General features: G+C 36.2%; 1 protein-coding gene across 1 annotated transcript; it reads left to right on the plus strand.

Annotated features, from left to right (window-relative positions):
* The first annotated feature begins 299 nt into the window (after positions 1 to 299).
* Positions 300 to 20,240, plus strand: xdh (xanthine dehydrogenase). Its single transcript, XM_039675540.2, has 36 exons — positions 300 to 475; positions 608 to 665; positions 1,602 to 1,698; positions 2,519 to 2,627; positions 2,811 to 2,937; positions 3,033 to 3,094; positions 3,636 to 3,713; positions 4,071 to 4,166; positions 4,269 to 4,410; positions 5,315 to 5,407; positions 5,614 to 5,765; positions 6,921 to 7,014; positions 7,451 to 7,560; positions 7,880 to 8,064; positions 8,164 to 8,338; positions 8,865 to 8,954; positions 9,034 to 9,203; positions 9,969 to 10,095; positions 11,040 to 11,162; positions 12,121 to 12,217; positions 12,958 to 13,082; positions 13,555 to 13,688; positions 13,800 to 13,887; positions 13,975 to 14,061; positions 14,170 to 14,361; positions 14,432 to 14,577; positions 15,309 to 15,390; positions 15,473 to 15,568; positions 15,655 to 15,783; positions 16,581 to 16,655; positions 16,744 to 16,796; positions 16,948 to 17,062; positions 17,189 to 17,254; positions 17,338 to 17,526; positions 17,612 to 17,779; positions 19,165 to 20,240. The coding sequence occupies exons 1-36, from the start codon at positions 395 to 397 to the stop codon at positions 19,213 to 19,215; spliced, it is 4,062 nt and encodes a 1,353-aa protein (XP_039531474.2). The 5' UTR covers positions 300 to 394; the 3' UTR covers positions 19,216 to 20,240.
* Positions 20,241 to 20,610: the final 370 nt, after the last annotated feature.

The raw sequence follows: 20,610 nt of genomic DNA on the forward strand, positions 1-20,610 counted from the left end.
TTAATTTGGGATGTTGCCTAATATGACACCAAATGTTTATAGTTGCCTGGAAACAGGGGGTGGTGGGTCAACTTACCCACTGGTTCATCGTACCCCACTCTCCCTTCGCTTGTTCCAAATCTAGACTATTGGATTTACTCAAGGTTTCAAAAATTAAACGTAAAGTAATCAATTTTCTTGAATTACTTGTGTGCTAAAACAAATTTGTTGTTGTTGTGTTTTTTTTTTTTTTACCAACCTTCCCAAATGTGATTCTCCATACATGCTAACCGTGTATCGATAAGAATCTGTTCACGTGACGCAGTGCTCATAGTTCGTCAGCTCACTGACAGTGACAGCAGCGCTCATCTCACTGATTTGATCGCAGCATTCTGGGGGAACACAGGGAATTAAAATGTCGATCACAGCCGACGAGATTAAGAATAAATTACACTCTTCAGGGGATGACCTCGTTTTCTTCGTTAATGGGAAAAAGGTAATTGGAGAAATTAATAATTACATGTGTTTCACTACGTGTTTCAAACATTTTGCTTCTGATTTTTCCCCTGGGTTAAAGTTGTTAGCCAATACGGTCAAACATGTGTTTTCCATAATTAATTCTGTGCAGATCACTGAGAAGAATGCAGAGCCTGAGACAACCCTCTTGACATATTTAAGGAGAAGCTGTATCCTTTTTGATCCGTTGCTCTGCTGAACAGTCTCTGTGTGTTGAAACTGAAAGCTTTTTTTCTTCTAAACAAAAGTTACATTATTAGACCATAACCCCAGCATTTACGACACTGATATTTCTGTCTTGTGGAGTTGTTTTTGGTTAAATTTAATGATTTGCACCTGCTTGAGATTGCGTTCCTTTGACTAGCCTATTCATGAGGTTTGCTCACATCAGTCAGTCAGTTTATTTAATTGCGTCACTTTCATTTTGTTGTTTTTGCTCATGAAAAAGTGCTGATTTGTTTCTATAGGCCTATATAATCAAGCCTGTCCCTTATTCTAATTTCCATACAGTAGTATGATTGTATAAAATACATAACGTTGAGATAAATGTAATAAATTAACAGCTGTGGAGAATTTTGTTGATTTTATTCCCCCTGCATTTTGATAAAAACTCCTGAATGTGATTAATTGTACAGAATGTGAATCAATTAGATTTTACACCAACAAAAGTACTTAGTAAGAGTCAAATCAGGTACAATGTTGAAAAAAAAAAGTTTTTGCTTTTTTTTAAGTATAGAAACTTGGATGTTTAAGTCATTTCAACTTAAATTGTATTTAACAGACTAAAAAAATGTGTTAATATAAAAAAGTTGTCATCGTAAGTTTTTACAGTGTAGAAATAATCTGTGACATCATTTTAGTATATTTTCTTTCATTGGTCAATTTTTGTTAACTTCGTCAATCATTTACATTACACCACTACTGATTCAAGTGACATTTATTGATCCAAACATGTCATTTTGGACTGCCATCTTATTGACCTTGAAATTGTACATTACCATTTTGTACATTGTAGCAATTTTGTACTACTCATTTAGGCCTACACTGATTTGATAAGACTGTTGTTTTTTCAGTGTGACTGTTTTCCTTAGCGTTGATGTTTGCAGTGGGTCTGACAGGAACCAAACTGGGATGTGCTGAAGGAGGTTGTGGAGCCTGCACTGTAATGGTGTCCAAATATCATCCACATCAGGACTGGATTATGTATCTTTTTATGCACTCTGTGCTAGATTTTTCCCCTACACACCTGACTTGGGTTAAACTGAGAGTCAATACACCTGAAAATATTATACTCAGTTGAGTTCACCTCTGACCACTTGGGTTGATGCCTATTCTGACTGCATAAAATGCCTAAAAATTATAGTAAAAATTATAATTATAGTATAAAAATTATAGTTATAAATTATATGGTCTTGTTCCGTTCAAACACTGTCACTTGGGAATAAGGTCTCTAGTGTTCCACACCATCACTTGGGAATATAAGTAAGATCTCTAGTGTTTCACTAAATATCTAACTTGCTGCGCAGCATTAACTAGACAGACTCCAGACAATGCCTTTGAATATGCTTTAATCACTTCTGGAGGATCTCAGACAAATATCAGAGAGAATCCTACCAGCAAAAAGAATACAACACTTTTTATAGAATAGGAGCATGTCAAAAATGACATGATACATTACATAATTAACTACATTTTGATTGATTATTCAAATGCAAATCCTTCTGTTACTAGGTAGGAGCAAACTTGGATCTCAAATCATAAAAATATGGAAAAAGTTAGAAATTCAGTTGGTTGCTCAATGTGTCATGAGACTATTATAAACAGTATATTTTTGATATTGTCTCGTCAGCATTAGTTAAGAGTTAAAAGAGAAGTAAGATTAGATGTTAGTAAATTGCCATTTTGCAATAAAGTGCATTGATGTCCTTAAAGTCCGGAACAGATTCATGATGATAGCTATTAACAATTTAAATATCATTTTGAAACTTTTACCAGAGTTAAGTCCTTAATGACACTCTTTAAGTCATTATGCGGTTAATGCCTGTTTGGCTCCTCTCTGCTTTTTGCATCACTGTGCAATAACAACCGTGGAGGGCATCGGCAGTGTGGCAAGCAAACTCCATCCTGTACAGGTCTCAATTTTATCTTAATTTCTCTGATAATAATGAGCCAAGGATGTCAGATTACATAACATTATAACCACTTTTCCTTCCTACATTCATTACAGTTTCAATAATCTGCATCACTTGATATATTGCTGTTCTGCTCATTTGTGGTGTAGTATCTCTGACAACATTGTTCTAATTTTCATCCAGGAGCGAATTGCAAAAGCTCACGGGTCACAGTGTGGGTTCTGCACGCCAGGAATTGTGATGTCTATGTACGCTCTTTTAAGAAACAACCCTCAACCCACTATGCATGACATTCAGGAGGCTTTTCAAGGTATATTAACAGTCATATCTTCTTCATTTTGTTAACTTTTAGCTCTTAATGTAATTTTTTTTAACCGTTTTGCTTTTAAAATTGGTTGCACACAGGCAATTTATGTCGATGTACTGGGTACAGACCTATTCTGGAAGGCTACAGGACATTCACAAAGGTAAAATTAAATATATAATAGTTTGTGAGAGTACGTGGGAGTTTATGGGTGTACACTAAAGAATTATATTATCAATGAGTTATGACATTGCTTAAACTCATCAAAATATATATATATTTTATAAGTTCCATAAGATTCAACTTATTTTGTTAAGTCTGTTTAATGTCATTTAATTTGACATGACTTAAACATCCATGTTGATTGTACATCTTTTTTTACAGTGCAAATTATGACTTATATCCAAATGATAATTTGCCGCAAAGTGCAGCTAAAAACTGCTTAAAGGGATAGTTCACGCAACAAATCAACATTATGTTATCATTTACTCACCCTCAAATTGTTCCAAAGTTTCTTTCTTCTGTTGAACACAAAAGAAGATATTTTGGTAACCAAACGGTTTACGCTAGCATCATCTTGGCTTATTACAAGTACAAGATTAATATTTCCAGGTAGTCTGAGCTGATATAAGGAATATTACTGGAAAATAAACAGAATTACCATATAATATCTTTAGTTTAATATCTGCCTCTTCTAATTTCAGGATGGGGGATGTTGTGGTGGGAAAGGACAAATGAATGGCTGCTGTATGACTAATGGAAACACACAAGAGCATGTCAATGTGAGTGGAACAGACATCCAGACACTATGCTCTATTTTCTATGAGCACAAGCACGTTTTTGGCCTTAAGTCTTTCCCTTTATGATAAAACTTAAGCATAGCTGGAAATGAAATCAATGACATGGCAGCCATTGCATTCTCATAGGAAACCAGTCACATGTTTGAACTGACACTCATAAGCATGTGAGGTCAAATCTACAACCGTGAAACAAACAGGCACTTCAATATCACTGTTTCACAATCACAGCACAGCCTATCAGTGCTAAATGTTATCTAAGGACTTTTCATCTGCAAGGTGGTGCTAGTTGCCCATTTGTACTTTTACAACTATTTTTGACATTTCTTTCTCTATTTCTAGGACAATTCAACACTTTCAGCTCAGAAATTGTATGACCAATCAGAGTTTATGCCACTGGACCCGACACAAGAGATAATTTTCCCGCCTGAGCTCATGGTGTGTATAAAATAAAAAGTTTGATTGACCATCATTGTAAAATGGCTGATTACTGCATTAAATGGATGCATCAACAGTTTATGTTATATTTGTGCTCTACAGAGTCTAAGTAAACAGCCCCAAAGAGAGCTGAGGTTTATAGGGGAACGAGTGTCTTGGATTCAACCCAGCTCCCTCAAGGAACTCCTGGAGCTGAAGGCGACCTATCCAAACGCTAAACTAGTGGTTGGGAACACAGAAGTTGGTGAGGCCCACATACATTAAGAATATTAATTACATGAAATTAGTATAAATTATACAGTTAGTTCAGGTCCTTGAATTTGATTTTCTAATAGTATGAATGTAATGTGGATGTATATTCGTCATGTTATCATTGGCATATGACCGACAGTGTCACAACTCCTCTTCCGTAGCCTCAAGTGTCCATCAGATTCGCGCTTCAAAATCTCGCCAGAAATATGTCCAGGAACCATTGTTTCTGCATGTTACATTGTTATGCCAGTAGGTGGCAACAAGTGACGGTCATTTAAAGGTAGGGTATGGGATTTGAAAAACGGCCGGCAGATTTTGAGGTAGGACTCAAAATGTCCTACCTTCTTTCCTCCAACTCTGGCCCTGACTCCAGTCCACCCATTCGAAGAACACGCGCAATCATGCATCTGCAAAACTCACTCTCTCTTTACCGGGGTGACTTGCATTTACTGTTACTGGGTCACAAGCTTTGAGTATGTGCACGAAGGGGACACGCGAGGGGGTGGGGTGAGGGGTGTATGGTATGACAATCCAATGATTCTTGGTGGTCTTGGAAATGATTGGCTGGAGTTTTTCGAGTCCTGCCCGTTCCACGGAAGATTGAATTGCTTTATTTTCATTTCAGTGCTTCTAACTCAGTGGCTGTGAGTGGGTTAGGAATAACGCGATAAAGAAAATAAAAAGAAAATCACACACCCCACCTTTAATAATTAACTCAACTGTTGTGTTCAAAATGTTGATTAATTCAGGAATAAAACAAGTGACTTCATTATTTACTCAACCGCAATGCAAGGCAAAAATGCACACATTTTTTCTTTGTGCAGTAATCAAAGAACTGGGATAGATGCAAAACATAATGGGATCAAGTTTTTAATTGTTTTGAGTTTCTGTTCTAGGCATTGAGATGAAGTTCAAAAACCTTCTTTACCCTGTGATTCTGGCACCAGCTTACATCCCAGAACTGAACATCATCCAACACACTCAGGATGGTAAGAGTTATATACCTAATGGGTTGCTGTCAATGTATGTTGTTCGATAATTTGAAGCAAATATTATTTGTCAATACAATACATTAAGACAAAGGCAGTACTGTATGTGCATTCATCTTCATTCTAGTCTTTCAGTGGCATTTCACTGCTTAGGGTAATTGATAGTTGACGGTTAATCGCGGCTGTAACAAGCATGTGGTTCACAGGCATCCAGGTTGGCGCATCCGTGACGTTGACTGTGTTGGGGGATGTGTTGCATGCCGCGGTGAAGAAGCTTCCCGCTCAACAGACGGAGATCTTTAAGGCTGTTCTTGAGCAGTTGCGCTGGTTTGCGGGACAGCAGATCCGAAATGTTGCGGTAAGTCATGTTCCAGAAAACAAAAAGTGACACAGCATTGGTTACACTTTGGCCGTTTCTCAAAACCAAGAATGGAAAGAACGGACTTGTGTTCTTGGGAAGAAAGCTCTTGCTAGTTGTTCTTGGAAGAACGAACTCACGAGGTGACGAGCACACAGAACGCTGCTGACAGTTTGAGACGATCTGTTCTTGCTGGTATTGCGCCCCCGCGCCGGCACAGACGCCGTCTGCAGTGCCCAAACATAACGAGAATTATTACAGCCAGGCTTTATCGCCCAAGTCTAAGGGATTACTCTACATACACTACAATGTAATGTACATTCACAACAATAAAGCAACACATGTCTCATTTTAATTCTGCTTCTGTTGTTTGTTTGTGTACATCACTAGCCAACGGCGGGAAAAAACGCCAGTAATATTCGATAATAATTTTGACCTGCCTCTCTCTGCTTCCCGCTCCTTCCGCGAATGCCGAAATGAATTATGGGATATTTCTGCCATCAAGTTCACACAAGTTACCAACCGATGCATCCTCGGTAAAACGGGAGTGTCAAGAATACATCCGGGATTTTTAACCGTTCTTGCCTAAATGCAAACTTGGGACAGTACTTGGGCCGCGACTGATGACGGTTTACAAGTCCACAAGAACACAAGTACAGACAAGAAGGCATATTGAGAAACGGCCTTTATTTTGATGGTCTCCTTTAGACATTTTGTTGACTGTAAGTAACATTACACCTTCATGTCAAATAACTGATTAAATTATTACTTGATTATTAGTAGACTATTAGGGTTAGTAAAATAAGGTGAAATGTACTTACAAAGTTACTTATAGTCAGTAAGTATTATGTAGATATTAAGCATGCAGTCTACCGATATACTCTAATGAGAGTAAGTTGACATGTAAGTGCAATGTTACTTAAAGTCAAGATAATGTCTAAAGGGGACCATCAAAAACAATGTGTTGTTGACAAGATGTTTTATGCAAGTTACTTAATGACTGTTTAACTTAATGAAATGCTTAACTTGAACAATAAAACATAAATGATTATGAATGTCACATGGTTGATTAATCATGTTTTAATCATCCAACCTGTGATTTAAAGTTATCATTGATTAATTTCAGTCACTTAAACATCATATGAATGCTTTCAGGCTGTTGGTGGCAATATTATGACAGCGAGTCCCATTTCAGACCTTAACCCTGTGTTTATGGCAGCTGGCTGCAAACTCACGGTGATGGCCAAAGGTACAGCACACCCCCCAGAACACAGAGAACAGAGAAAACATTCAGAGCCAGTCAATGGAAATATGCTGTTCCACTCATTTTACATGCATTCCGGCTGGAGTCTGAATGTTATGGTGGTAATTACAGTAGCAGTCAATAGCAATTTTATCGGGAATTAGAGATACTGTCAGAAATGTACAGTATCACAATGTTTGGCAGCTTATTGAATGATTGTGGTACATAGGGCAGGGGTTAAGGTTACTGGAAGCTAAATAGGACTTTTACAGTACAGTCTAGTTTATGAGTAACATGTTACTGTAGGGTGTTGACCATGTATGTTTTCTTGACATAGTCTCCATGTTCTTTGTTCTACAGATTTTATGATAGCAAAAAGACATTTTTACTTTTAATCTATGTTTCAGAAATTCTATAAAAAATCTTTTTCTGATGTTTTAAGGGGAGAAACGTGTTCTCCAAATGGATGACAAGTTCTTTCCTGGTTATAGGAAGACCGCTTTGAAGCCAGAGGAGATTCTGTTGTCCATTGAGATTCCATACACAAAACGGGTCTGCAGATTCTTTTCAAAATAAATGTTTTATTTGAAAGTATGATGATGATGTATGATGAATCTGGACTGTCAAGCTCCAAAATTGGTCCATGTGACTTGTTCGCTATATTGAAAGTCTTCTGAAGTCATACCAGGGCTTTGTTTGAGGAAACCCATTAACGTTTAGAATCTTTCCACAATTCTTGTAATTTATTTAACTCTTCTCATTTTGTGTTCAGCTGAAAAAAGAGAAAGTTATACTGGTTTGGAAAGACATATTGATATTGATGTTGGTCTCTCGGTGTGATGAATCAGTTATTCTTTCAATTCATTTTTAGGGCCAGTACTTCTCAGCCTTCAAACAATCCCCTCGCAAGGAGGATGACATCTCCATTGTCACATGCGGGATGAATGCAATCTTCAAGGACCAATCCAATATAGTGGAGAGTATCCGGATAAGCTATGGAGGAATGGCCCCTGTGACTGTCCTTGCCACGGCCACATGTAACAGGTTGCTCAACAGGTAGAAGATGATGGCTGGCAAATTTTTACAATTATTTTCTGACATTCAGCCTCATTCCTGAATCATGAGCAGAATGACTGCATCAGTATTTGATTGCAGGCAATGGAACAAGGAGCTTCTAGAGGAAGCCTGCACCTCATTGGCTGAGGAGATGAGTCTGTCTCCCTCAGCTCCTGGTGGGATGGTGACATATAGGCGCACACTGACTATCAGCCTCTTCTACAAGTTCTTCCTGACAGTTCAGCACAAACTGGCTCTGAACCTGCAGATGGAGGTTTTTTTGTTTGTTTGTTTGTTTTTTGCACACTTACACATTCAAGTGTTTGACAAATTCCAAAACAGAAGTAATTTAAAGTTATATTTTGGGCCTTTTTATGCTTTTGTTGTCAGGGTTCTGTCAGGTTTTATCTTAGTGGGTGACAGAGCTCTGACATTCCCAGTTTGTCATGTGCTTGTTCTAATCCTTATTAAAGATACAAAAGTGAATCAGTCAAGAGCTGGGAATTATTTTATTTTTGTCTTTTGTTGTTTGATTAATATTAATGACAGACAGCGGCAGAAATATTAGGCTGCCGTCACTTTAAGACCTGACACAAATGAACCCGGATTTGACACTCTAATGTTCTCACAACTATTTGCAGTCAAGGAGCTGCAAAAAGTTATTTTGATTTTAAGATTAGGAGGGCATAAAAATAATATTAATGATGAGCATGGATAAATAATTTATAAAATTCCATAAAAACCAAGAATTGTCCATTTTGATTTCATGGTGACTTTAATTGTAGTCTGTGTCTCTACAGGGTGTGACTGTGGAAGACATCAGGCCTGAGTATGCTACTGCTACTGAGCTCTTCCAGTTGGACTCACCATCCAGTGTACAACTCTACCAGGTACATATAAATATAACTTTGGCAGCTTTATCGGTGTATTGTTTTGGCAGATTTCTTAACTTTATTTCTTTGTTTGCAGGCAGTTCCCCCTGGTCTTAATAGTGATGATGTTGTGGGGCAGCCAATCATGCACCTCTCCGGTCTTAAGCAGGCAACAGGAGAAGCGGTCTACTGTGACGACATACCCTGTTATGAAAATGAGCTCTATTTGGCTTTGGTCACAAGCACTAAAGCTCATGCCCTCATAAAGTTAGTTGAAAACAGTTTTGGAGTGATTTAATATTGGGTTAAAACCATCTATATGATTTATCACATGCACAGTGATGATGTTAAAGGAACACTCTGACTTTTTTGGACTTTAGCTTTTTTGGACGCACCCACCGCTAGCCTAGCTTAGCACAAAGACTGGATGTAAATGGCTACAGCTAGCATAATCCCAATAAGTGACAAAATAACGCAAATAGTCACAGAGTGTACAAATAGAGAGTTAATATGAGACAAAGATATCTTTTAACCGTATAAATATTGGGAAACTATATTCTCGGGTGAGCCTCAGGTGCTGCGGTTATCACTCCACCTAAGTAGCAGTGCTGCCTTCTGAGAATATAGTTCCCAATATTTATGGTTAAAAGATGGCTGTGTCTCACATGACCTTGTGATTTGTACACTCTGTGACTATACAAATCACAACATGTAAATAGGAAAATGTTTGCGTTATTTTGTCACTTATTAGGATTAGAATGCTAGCTGTAGCCATTTACAGCCAGTCTTTGTGCTAAGCTTCTCTCTCCCTCCCTCTGTGCACATGTGTCAGTGTAACCAATTTATATTTGCACGGTGAATACGGTGTATAAGCTAAAGTCCAAAAAAGTCGGAGTGTTCCTATAAAGAGAGCCTACGTTGTTTTTATGAACCTCATGTCATAAAAAGGTTCAGTTCTGAACTAGATTGTTGTGATTTGAGACCATCTTTATCCAAGATTGTTAACTATGTGTCTACCTGTTTTTCTTTTAGATCAATTGACACCTCTGATGCAATAGCAGTCCCTGGAGTGTTTGCATTTGTCTCTGCCAAAGACATTCCAGGAAGTAACATAACAGGACCTGTTTTCTATGACGAGACTGTTTTTGCCGAAGATAAGGTGGATTAATCTATATTTCAGTGCATTTTCTGTACAGTATTTCTAATGAGAGACATTAAATTGTTTATGACAGTGTTTCCCTTTTATATAGAAGTCTGTTGTTAGTTATGATGCAGAGTAAATCAGGGATTAGGCCACCATAGGACAATGGCTTTTACAGTTCCCTTGCAAAACAGAGTGTATCATTCGGAAGGTATAGCAAATGACTTCATGCTCATGTGACAGACGTACAGTATAGTTTATGGATCCCCGTGCAAAATATTTCTCACATGCATCATTTGATTGCAGACTGGCTTGGCTATTGTATGATCAAGCATCTTTTAACGGCATAATCATTTATATTTGCAGTTACACTTTGACGTGTTCTTTAATGGTTAAGCATCTTGGACGTTGTACAGTAATAAAATGCCAGACATTTGCAGCAAAGACCTTTATAGGCTTTTAAAGTTATTAAAAAACAAAACAAAAAAACATTTATAATTATTATGTATATAATTATGTTTTTTTATGACTTTTTAATTAATTAAATTTTTTTTTTTAATTTGAAGACATTAATACTTTTCATTGAGCAAGGACACATTAAATGTATTTATTTATTTATTTATTTTCAGAGGTTTCCACAAAAACATTGAGCAGAAATGTTTCTTTAGCAGCAAATCAGCAATATTAGAATGATTTCTGAAGACTGTGATGAGTAAAATTGTTGAAAACTGAATTTTCAACAATTTTACTCATCACAGTCTTCAGAAATCATTCTAATATTGCTGATTTGCTGCTAAAGAAATATATATATATATATATATATATATATATATACACACACACAATTTTATTTTTTTATAGTTAGTGTGTGTTTGATATGTCTTATAATTATTTGTCACTATTATTCAACTTATTCACGGAGAGTTCATGGTTTTCTTCCCCACATTGATCTCTCATGCTAGGTCACATGTGTTGGACATATAGTGGGGGCCATTTTGGCTGACACACAGGCTCATGCTCAGAGAGCAGCCAAAGCTGTGAAGATCAGCTATGAGGAACTGCAGCCTGTGATTGTCACCATTCAGGTTTGTATTTATGTGCGCACATACACACAATAGACTTAAAGGGATAGTTTACCCACAAATTAAAATTAGCCCATGATTTACTCACCCTCAAGTCATCCTAGGTGTATATGACATTCTTCTTTCAGACGAGTTATATATATATATATATATATATATATATATATATATATATATATATATATATATATATATAAATCCTGATTGTTCCAAACTTTATATTAGCGGACAGTGAATGGAAGTGAAGGCCTTCTGAAGCGAAGCAATGCGTTTGTAAGAAAAATGTTCATATTAAAACTTTATAATACCTTCCGGCCAAACAAACATTTGGATTTTACATAAGTCTAGATGCAACTTATGCGAGCAATGCGACGTACTACTGCTATTTATGCTACGCCATGACGCACTACGTTACTTAGACGTCATAAGTTTCATAAGTTGTGCATCAGGCATTAGTAGACTGTGTATGAACTTTTGGGCGAAAGCTAGAATTGTATTTTTTAACATGTTAAATACTAATATTTTTCTCAAACAAACGCATCACTTCGCTTCAGAAGGCCTCTATTAACCCCCTGAAGCCGTGTGGAGAACTTTTATGATGGATAGCACTTTTATGGACTTCAAAACAGAAACCCACATTATAAGGCATTATGAGTAAATTATTGGCTAATTTTAATTTCGGGGGGAACTATCCCTTTAAAGTGTCATATTGACCTTCAACTCATTTTTGGTTTTTCGACCCAGTACCACTGATCTACAATATTATTGCAAAACCTTTGGTTATGTGATCTGACCTCTCACCATTACTTAGCACTTTCTCTGCTGTCATCATTACATAAAAGGGGGTTTCAAGGTTTTCAGAGCGACAAGCTTGTACAAATTCAAAAATACACACAACGCATAAAGATAAGCTTGACTTGTTTGCTAATGTTAACATGTTTGCGTTCACTCTTTCAAACAGGATGCTATTACCAACAAGTCCTTCTTTCAGCCGGTGAGAAGTATAGAGAGAGGAGACCTTGCACAAGGATTCAAAGACTCTGACCACATACTGCATGGTATAACCATGTTTCTATTTAATCCTAATTCTCCTGTACTTGTTACTAAAGAGTTCCTCACGAGTCAAAATAACCCAAAGCCCTAAAATTTTAACTTTTTTTTTTCAGAAAGCTTATTTCATTTCATTTTTTCTTTCTATTTTTAATGCAGTAGATTTTTTTTTTTTTTTTGTTCAACAGTGGATGTGATTGGATATCTGGACTTACCAGCAGACTAATCACATCACAGCATCTCGAATGTAGTTTTATTTCTTCTGAAATGCCTGAGCCAAAGCCTGTCATCAAAATAATTTGGTTTAATTCCCTCAGAAACGCCTCACATGATTGCGTAAAGATGAAACTCTTTTATGATGTAGGAAAAAAGAGTCAAAGGCGTACTCGATTGCAGCAACTTCCGTTTTTACTACAGATATTTTGGGCCAATTTCTGAGAAACGATGCTTTATTCGCAAATGCGATATTTCAATATTTACTTATTCACAACTTTGGATGGAAACACAGCTTGAGATACACTGCATCAAGCCTATTTCTAAATAAAGAAAATATCTAATAAAAGAGTCATATTATTTAAAAGTATATGTTTATTAATGAAATAAGAAGTCTGAACCTGATTATAAATGTGCACAAATTCTGTGGTTGATCTGCAGGTTTCTCGCCCAGAATTTAAATTCCTTGAAAGATTCTGTTCAGTCCTGTTTTTCTTTAATTTGATGAGCTGACTCCAAATATGTGATTCTGCAGGTGAGATGCACATTGGAGGACAGGAACAGTTTTATTTGGAGACTAATTGCACGCTGGCTGTCCCTCGTGGAGAGGATGGAGAAATGGAGCTGTTTGTTTCCACACAGGCGCTCTCCAAGACTCAAGTAAACATATAATAGAATTGCTTTCTTACTTCATAAAAGAAAATTAATTTATATTACCGGTATTATAGTTTGATAATGGTCATAAAAAAAGTTAAATAATAGATGGACAGACAGACACGATGGATGGATGGATGGATGGATGGATGGATGGATGGATGGACATACAGACAAGCAGATACAATAGATAGATAGATTGACAGACAGACAAGCAGATATGATAGATAGACAGATCATTAAACAGATAGATAGATAGATAGATAGATAGATAGATAGATAGATAGATAGATAGATAGATAGATAGATAGATAGATAGATAGATAGATAGATAGATAGATAGATAGATAGATAGATAGATAGATAGATAGATAGATAGATAGATAGATAGATAGATAGATAGATAGATAGATAGATAGATTGTTCATAATGTTGATTTTACTGTCCTCATGGCAATGACTTGCTGTGGTTGCCTCAGTCCCTCGTGGCTAAAGCTCTAGGAGTGCCTGCCAACCGGATTGTGTGTCGTGTAAAGAGGATGGGAGGAGGATTTGGAGGGAAAGAGAGTCGGAGCACCATTCTCTCCACAGTGGTTGCTGTTGCCGCGCATAAGTATGAAAAAACTTACAACAAATGAATGTAACGGCGTTGATGTTCCTCATTATATAAAGGGAGGCTGTATGTGGAAGTTGAAGATTTTGTTTTGTCTTTTTCTTCTTCCAGGGCCAAGCGACCGGTTCGCTGCATGTTAGATCGCGATGAGGACATGCTGGTCACGGGTGGTCGGCATCCATTCTTTGGTCGTTACAAGGTGAGAAATGTTGCAAATTAGCCAAATATTGTCCATGTCCTTGTTAGACTTTTCTCAGACACGATCTCTGTGTAATCTCATGTCTAGGTTGGTTTCATGAACAGTGGAAGAGTGATGGCACTTGATGTGACACTCTACAGCAATGCAGGCAATTCACAGGACCTGTCATTGTCAGTGAGTAGCCATCCCAAAGTTTTGAACATCTGTTCCCCCTGGTGGTCAGTGAGACACATTACAAGAAATTATTACCCTCCAAATCTAAAATTGTGTCTCAATCCACAGATCCTGGAGAGGGCACTGTTCCACATGGATAACTCCTACAAAATTCCTAACATTCGGGGCACAGGCTACATGTGTAAAACCAACCTGCCATCTAACTCTGCGTTCAGAGGCTTCGGTGGGCCGCAGGGCATGATGATCGCAGAGAGCTGGATGAGTGATGTGGCTTTGAGCTGTGGTCTGCCGGCAGAAGAGGTTCATACTGCAACTCACTCTCTCATAGTCCACACAGATCACTTGTAACAGGATCCTTTACTAATTCCAGGTGAGGAGGTTGAACATGTACAAGGAGGGAGATCTCACGCACTTTAATCAACGTCTGGACCAGTTTACCATTAATCGCTGCTGGGAGGAGTGCATGCACATCTCAGACTTCAACAAGCGCAAGGATGCAGTGGAACAATACAACAGGTCTGAAATACTCATAGATATCAAGATGAGAGTTTGTGCTGATTTAACGAGACATGTTTTCTATGATATTTTGAGATAAGTGTAGTGGAAATTAAATTAAACTGTTTTTGGTGCCTTTCTGACATTATAAAATAAAAAATAAATTTACTAAAATATAAATGAATAGAAAAAATATATATATAAACTGAAAATTTACAAATAATTCACATTATTGTGTAAAATGTAATCTAAAAATAACTAATGAAAAATAAACAAATTAATGTTTATGATTTATTTGCTATCATATTCAACACATTTCCGTGTCAATAGAGCATCATTAGTTATTAATTAAAGCTAAAATACTTTTTTTTTAATAATCATCAGTAAGATCAAGTTCGTTAATGGAAATAAAACTACTGTAAAGTTAGATGACAGACTTAAAATTGAATAAATAATAGTTGTGTTGGAAATGAATAAGTTTGAGTTAAAGTAATAAAACTGAAATAAAAATAAATTAAAGCTAAATAGAATTATGAAAAAAAAAAACTAAGAATGATAAAAAGCTATAAAAAAGATATGTTAATTCAAAATATTTATAAATACTATTACAGTACAGTAATAATACTAAACTGACACAGAGGAGCAGATGATGTAATTTTTATGAAGGGATTTTATTTGGATGTTACTGTAAATATGTTCAGTTCAGGTACTGCCAAGCTTGTTGGGTAAACTGCTGTAATCCTGTCTTCCAGGCAGCACCGTTGGACCAAGAGAGGGTTGTCCATCATTCCCACCAAGTTTGGCATCAGCTTCACTGCTGTCTTCCTCAACCAGGTCACTCTTCCTCTCAGGCTCTAAATAATTCTTAAAAAGAGGTGATTGGTATATAAATATGTGATGTACATTTCTGATTCAGGCAGGAGCATTAATACATGTGTATGTAGATGGTTCTGTTCTACTAACTCATGGTGGAACTGAGATGGGGCAGGGCCTGCACACTAAAATGGTCCAGGTAATACACACACACTATGTTTATATACATAAATATACTATATATATAATGTTGATCAGAGCTTTTTATATTAATCTTTTGTGCAGGTGGCCAGTAAAACTCTTGGAATCGCCAGCACAAAGATTCACATCTCAGAGACCAGCACTAACACAGTTCCCAACACCAGTCCTACGGCCGCCTCGGCCTCCTCAGACCTTAACGGCATGGCCGTCTATGTAAGGCTCATGCACCAGAAATTCAAATTTATGATGCGTTATATACACTGTGTACTCGTTTATGTACACTACCTTTCAAAATTTTGGGGTCAGTGAGATTTTTTTTTTAAATCTACATTAAATTTATTAAAAGTAACAGTCAAAACTTTTACATACTTCAACTTTCTATTCATCGAACAATCGTAAAAAAAAAGTTTCTGAAGGATCATGTGACACTGAAGACTGTAAACTGAAAATTCAACTTTGCAATCACAGTCATTTTAAAGTATATTAAAATTAGGGCTGTGCAAAAGTTAATTGCGATTAATCGCATCCAAAATAAAAGTCTGTGTTTACATAATATATTTGTGTGTGCTGTATATAATTATTTTGTATATATAAATACACACACATGCATGTATATATTTAAGAAAATGTGTTATTCATATATAAAATATTTATATTTATATAATATAGATTATGTATTTATAGATGTATACAGAATTTAAGCGCAAATAATTCTTAAATATATACATGCATGCATAGGTATTTATATATACAAAATAATTATATACAGCGCACACAAATATATTATGTAAACACAGACTTTTATTTTGGATGCGATTAATCGCAATTAACTTTTGCACAGCCCTAATTAAAATACAAAGCGATTATTTTCATTTGTGATAATATTTCATAGTAGTGCTATATTTTGATCAAATAAATTCAACCTTGGTAAGCAAGAAACATACAAAAATGTTCAAATCAACAGTCTTGTCATAATCAGTAATTTCACGCAAACTTGTAATGTCCCATAGAATGCTTGCCAGACTTTACTACAAAGACTTCAGCCTTACAAAGACAAAAACCCCAAAGGCTGCTGGGAGGATTGGGTCAGTATGTAGTTTATGTCATTATTTATCAAATGTTATATATTAATACACAGTGTATGTGTATATTTGACTTTTTTTTCTGTTGCAGGTGAAAGCAGCCTATTTTGACAGAGTAAGCCTGTCTGCCAATGGATTTTACAAGTATGTTCATTTCTTAATATTTTCTTCAGCTAATACACTCATCAAATTCTAATACATTTCAATAAATTTGATAATTGTCACCTTTTACACTGCTAATCACGTTGGTCCTCATAGAAATGAGAGGTATAATTAATCCGATTATATTTTATAGGACTCCAGATCTTGGCTATGACTTTGACACAAATTCAGGAAGGGCATTTAACTACTTTAGTTATGGCGTGGCCGTCTCAGAGGTGGAGATAGATTGTCTAACCGGCTCACACAAGGTAATGGCAATGTTAATTGCATCTTTATTATGTTCAAATGTCAGTTTTACTGAGCACAGGACACTGGTCTACATAACAAATGACATATTTGAGATGCAAGCTAAAAAGTTCAATCTCTCCTGTCAGAATCTCCATACGTCCATAGTCATGGATGTGGGCAAGAGTTTAAATCCAGCATTGGACATTGGACAGGTATTTCATCTAAAATGAACAAAGCAGATCACTCAATTGACATTTCATTATGAATATGATCTGATTTATGGCTGCGTGTGCAGGTGGAGGGTGGCTTCATGCAAGGTTTAGGTCTGTTCACGCTAGAGGAACTCCGCTACTCCCCTGATGGTTACCTATATACTCGCGGACCTGGCATGTATAAGATTCCCGCATTTGGGGATATTCCAGTTGAATTAAAGGTCTCGTTGCTCAGAGACGCTTCCAACGAGAAGGCCATCTTCTCCTCAAAGGTTGGTCGCACCACAACAACCGACTTCACACAGTAAGATCATGGTTTGTGTCTGTTAACCTTTAAGGCTGTGTGCTTGTGTTCAGGCTGTGGGCGAGCCTCCTCTTTTTCTGGCGGCCTCAGTGTTTTATGCCATTAAAGATGCCATCACTGCTGCCAGGGCAGAATCTGGCCTGACTGGACCCTTCAGACTGGACAGCCCCGCCACTCCTGAACGGATACGAAATGCCTGTGAGGACAAGTTTACTAAACTGGTATGTAGTAACTTTTTAATGCAAATTAAACATTGCATGAAATCTAAACAAGGATCATTTCAGACTGAAGATTAATTTTATTATACAATTTAATAAAATTGTATTGTACCTTCTCAAATCAAGTCAGACACTAATGTTCAAAAGTTTAGTCTCAGTATGATTTTTTTTTTGACAGAAATTAATATGTGTATTCTGAAAGGATGCATTTAATTGATCAAAAGTGACAGTATGATTTCTGAATGATTCCTTCATGAAAATGATTTCTGAAGGATCATGTGACACTGAAGAATGGAAAAATGCTGATCATTTTGCTTTTCCATCACAGGAATAAATCACATTTTAAAATATATTATTTTAACACAGTTGTTTTAATTTGTAACAATATTTGATGAGCATAAGAGACTTATTTCAAACACTTAAATCTTATGGACAACAAACTTTTGAATAGGGTGATATCAGGTAAATTGGGCCACTTTTTGGTCAATCGTTTGGGACAATAATATAATACCATATATGCCTTTTCCATGTTTTTTTTTAATGATTAATAATGACTGTTTTTGATAAATTTGTGTTGAAATTGTGTCATAAAATATAATTATTTAGGCCCTACAGATCTTGAAACATCAGATGTGCCATCTGTTTTTGCATGAGCTGTTTCAGGTAAAATGGGCCAGTCAAACTGCAAAAGGAAATACCAATTTATCATCCATTTTAATTTTAAAACACAACTTCTTATACTGCCACATACCATTTAAACTGCATTAAACAAACATATTTCATATGTGCCATTTAAAAATAAAAATGTGTGTGTGACACAGATGATGGCCCATTTTAGCTGAAACCATGTTGCCCATTTTACCTCAGTGGGTTAAATTAAATTGGGCCGCCAAGAAAAACATCACTTTTACAAAAAAGTTGTTTATATACCAAACTAACAACATTATTTCTGATTAATGCCATCAAGACAGATAGTATGCATATTTTTTTTTTTCATGTGCATGTTTGTTTGTTTTTTATAGATGTATCATCCTTATAATAGTTTAGTTAGTTTAGATTTGGTATGCCTGGCTCCTTACCATGCAGCTTTCTGGGGTTGTCTTGATTTGAATTATTCCCCCGCCCACCATAGCAACCATAACCAATCAAATCACCTGTTACTTGTCAAGCACAGTTACTGTATGACAACAGTTTGAAATCCTTTGCAGTCATTGGGACCCCCAAACCTTAAATGGCCCATTTTACCTTATATCACCCTAGTAGTATAAATAAAATATATTTTAAATTAAATTATGTGGTTTAATGTTTGATATCATATCTAATGCTTCTGATAGGGCCTATTGAAGTGCTGTTGACCTTTAAAATGTGTTTGTGTGTGTTTGTTTTAGTGTCCTCCGGCGGATCCTGGCACCTTTATTCCATGGGCAGTGCATGTGTAAGACACAGCAAACTAAATTTTAAGTCAACATGAAATAAAAATGGACCCTATATCTACATTCTTAATGCACATTCTTTGTCTTGTGGAATGATTAATCGGTGCATGTTGTTCCAAAGAAAAAAAAATAGTTCAAATCTTCAAATCAAATTGTTATAGCTTACCGTTCCCCTGAAACAACTTTCCTTTCCTGCTGGCACAGGTTATTGAATAACGTTAACCATTTGCCAAATAACTATTTAAGCATTGCACATTCGGTCGACTTTTCACAATCCACTTAATTCCTGATGGATAACTTCAAGTCCCATTCACACGGGGGTTGCAAAAGGAAATTTATGTTGACTTTAAAAGCTCGCAGCATTCACAAAATGCACAATAGTGAAGACAGACACTAAGTGATGAATGATAACTGCCAAAGAAACAGAACGATTGAGGATTTTGTACTGAGCAGATTATAATGTGAGAAAAGCATTTGTGTTTTTATCAGCTCTCTGTGCTTTAAGCGAAGCTTAGCTAGCATTATGAACATACTAAAACTGTAAAAGGTAATTTTTTTCATGTAATCCCTGTGTAGAAATACACATTTGTCACCCATTAGTATTATTAATATTATTTGTTTGTTGTTATTAAAATTGTCAAAAATAAGGGGATAAAGTTGTCTGGTCATGTGATCTCAACATGATAGAAAAGGGAAACCACTCTCATGTAGAATCAAACAGCTTTTTCTAATACATGGGCACTATCGTATCTTCAACTAATGTGAGTGTGTAGTACAGCACAAAAAATGCTTAGTGCCAATTTGAATGTACTTAGGAAAATTTAACTCAATTATAGTTTGTTACAATATAATTAATAATAGTCATAATTAAATGACTACTATGTATATTCATATATAGGCTCAAATTTGTTGTATCTTGTTCCAAATTATGATTTCTCAAAGATTTAAGAGTTATTGTTGATAAATGATTTATGTATTTGAAAAATGCATTACACCTCACAATATTAAATAAAAGCCAGTTCTGACATTCAGTTCTTTTTAAGGGTGATACTTTCTTTTATAATGGTGTTTGTCAATGAAAAGCTCTCTCCTCTGAGAGTGACCATGTATCCGGTCCAATCTTGAGGGATTCTGGACATTCTTTGTCATTCTTTACATTACTCTTACATTCATACATTCTTTACCTCATTCCGATCACACCATAGCTGTGGAGGTCTGTGATGGCAGAAGATGGTGCTTTTGAAAGCCTGATGCAATGACTTCAATCTGTAAGTGTAAAGGAAAGGATTAACACTCAATTTGCATGGAAGAGAATGTCTGTTGGCAAAATCACAGGACAAAAGTTTTCCAGATCCACTTGTGTTTTTTCATGTTAAAACTTGACAGACTGGAAACCCTTGT

Source organism: Pimephales promelas, chromosome 15 (genome assembly GCF_988280905.1).
Source record: "Pimephales promelas chromosome 15, fPimPro1.hap1.1, whole genome shotgun sequence".
Lineage (NCBI taxonomy): Eukaryota > Metazoa > Chordata > Actinopteri > Cypriniformes > Leuciscidae > Pimephales > Pimephales promelas.

Excerpts from the sequence above, each read along its gene's own strand:
- xdh (XM_039675540.2), top strand. The coding sequence starts at position 395 with ATGTCGATCACAGCCGACGAGATTAAGAATAAATTACACTCTTCAGGG. Across the intron at positions 14,578-15,308 it reads GCAGTGGAACAATACAACAG|GCAGCACCGTTGGACCAAGA; the intron begins GTCTGAAATACT and ends CCTGTCTTCCAG. Across the intron at positions 15,784-16,580 it reads TTAACGGCATGGCCGTCTAT|AATGCTTGCCAGACTTTACT; the intron begins GTAAGGCTCATG and ends AATGTCCCATAG.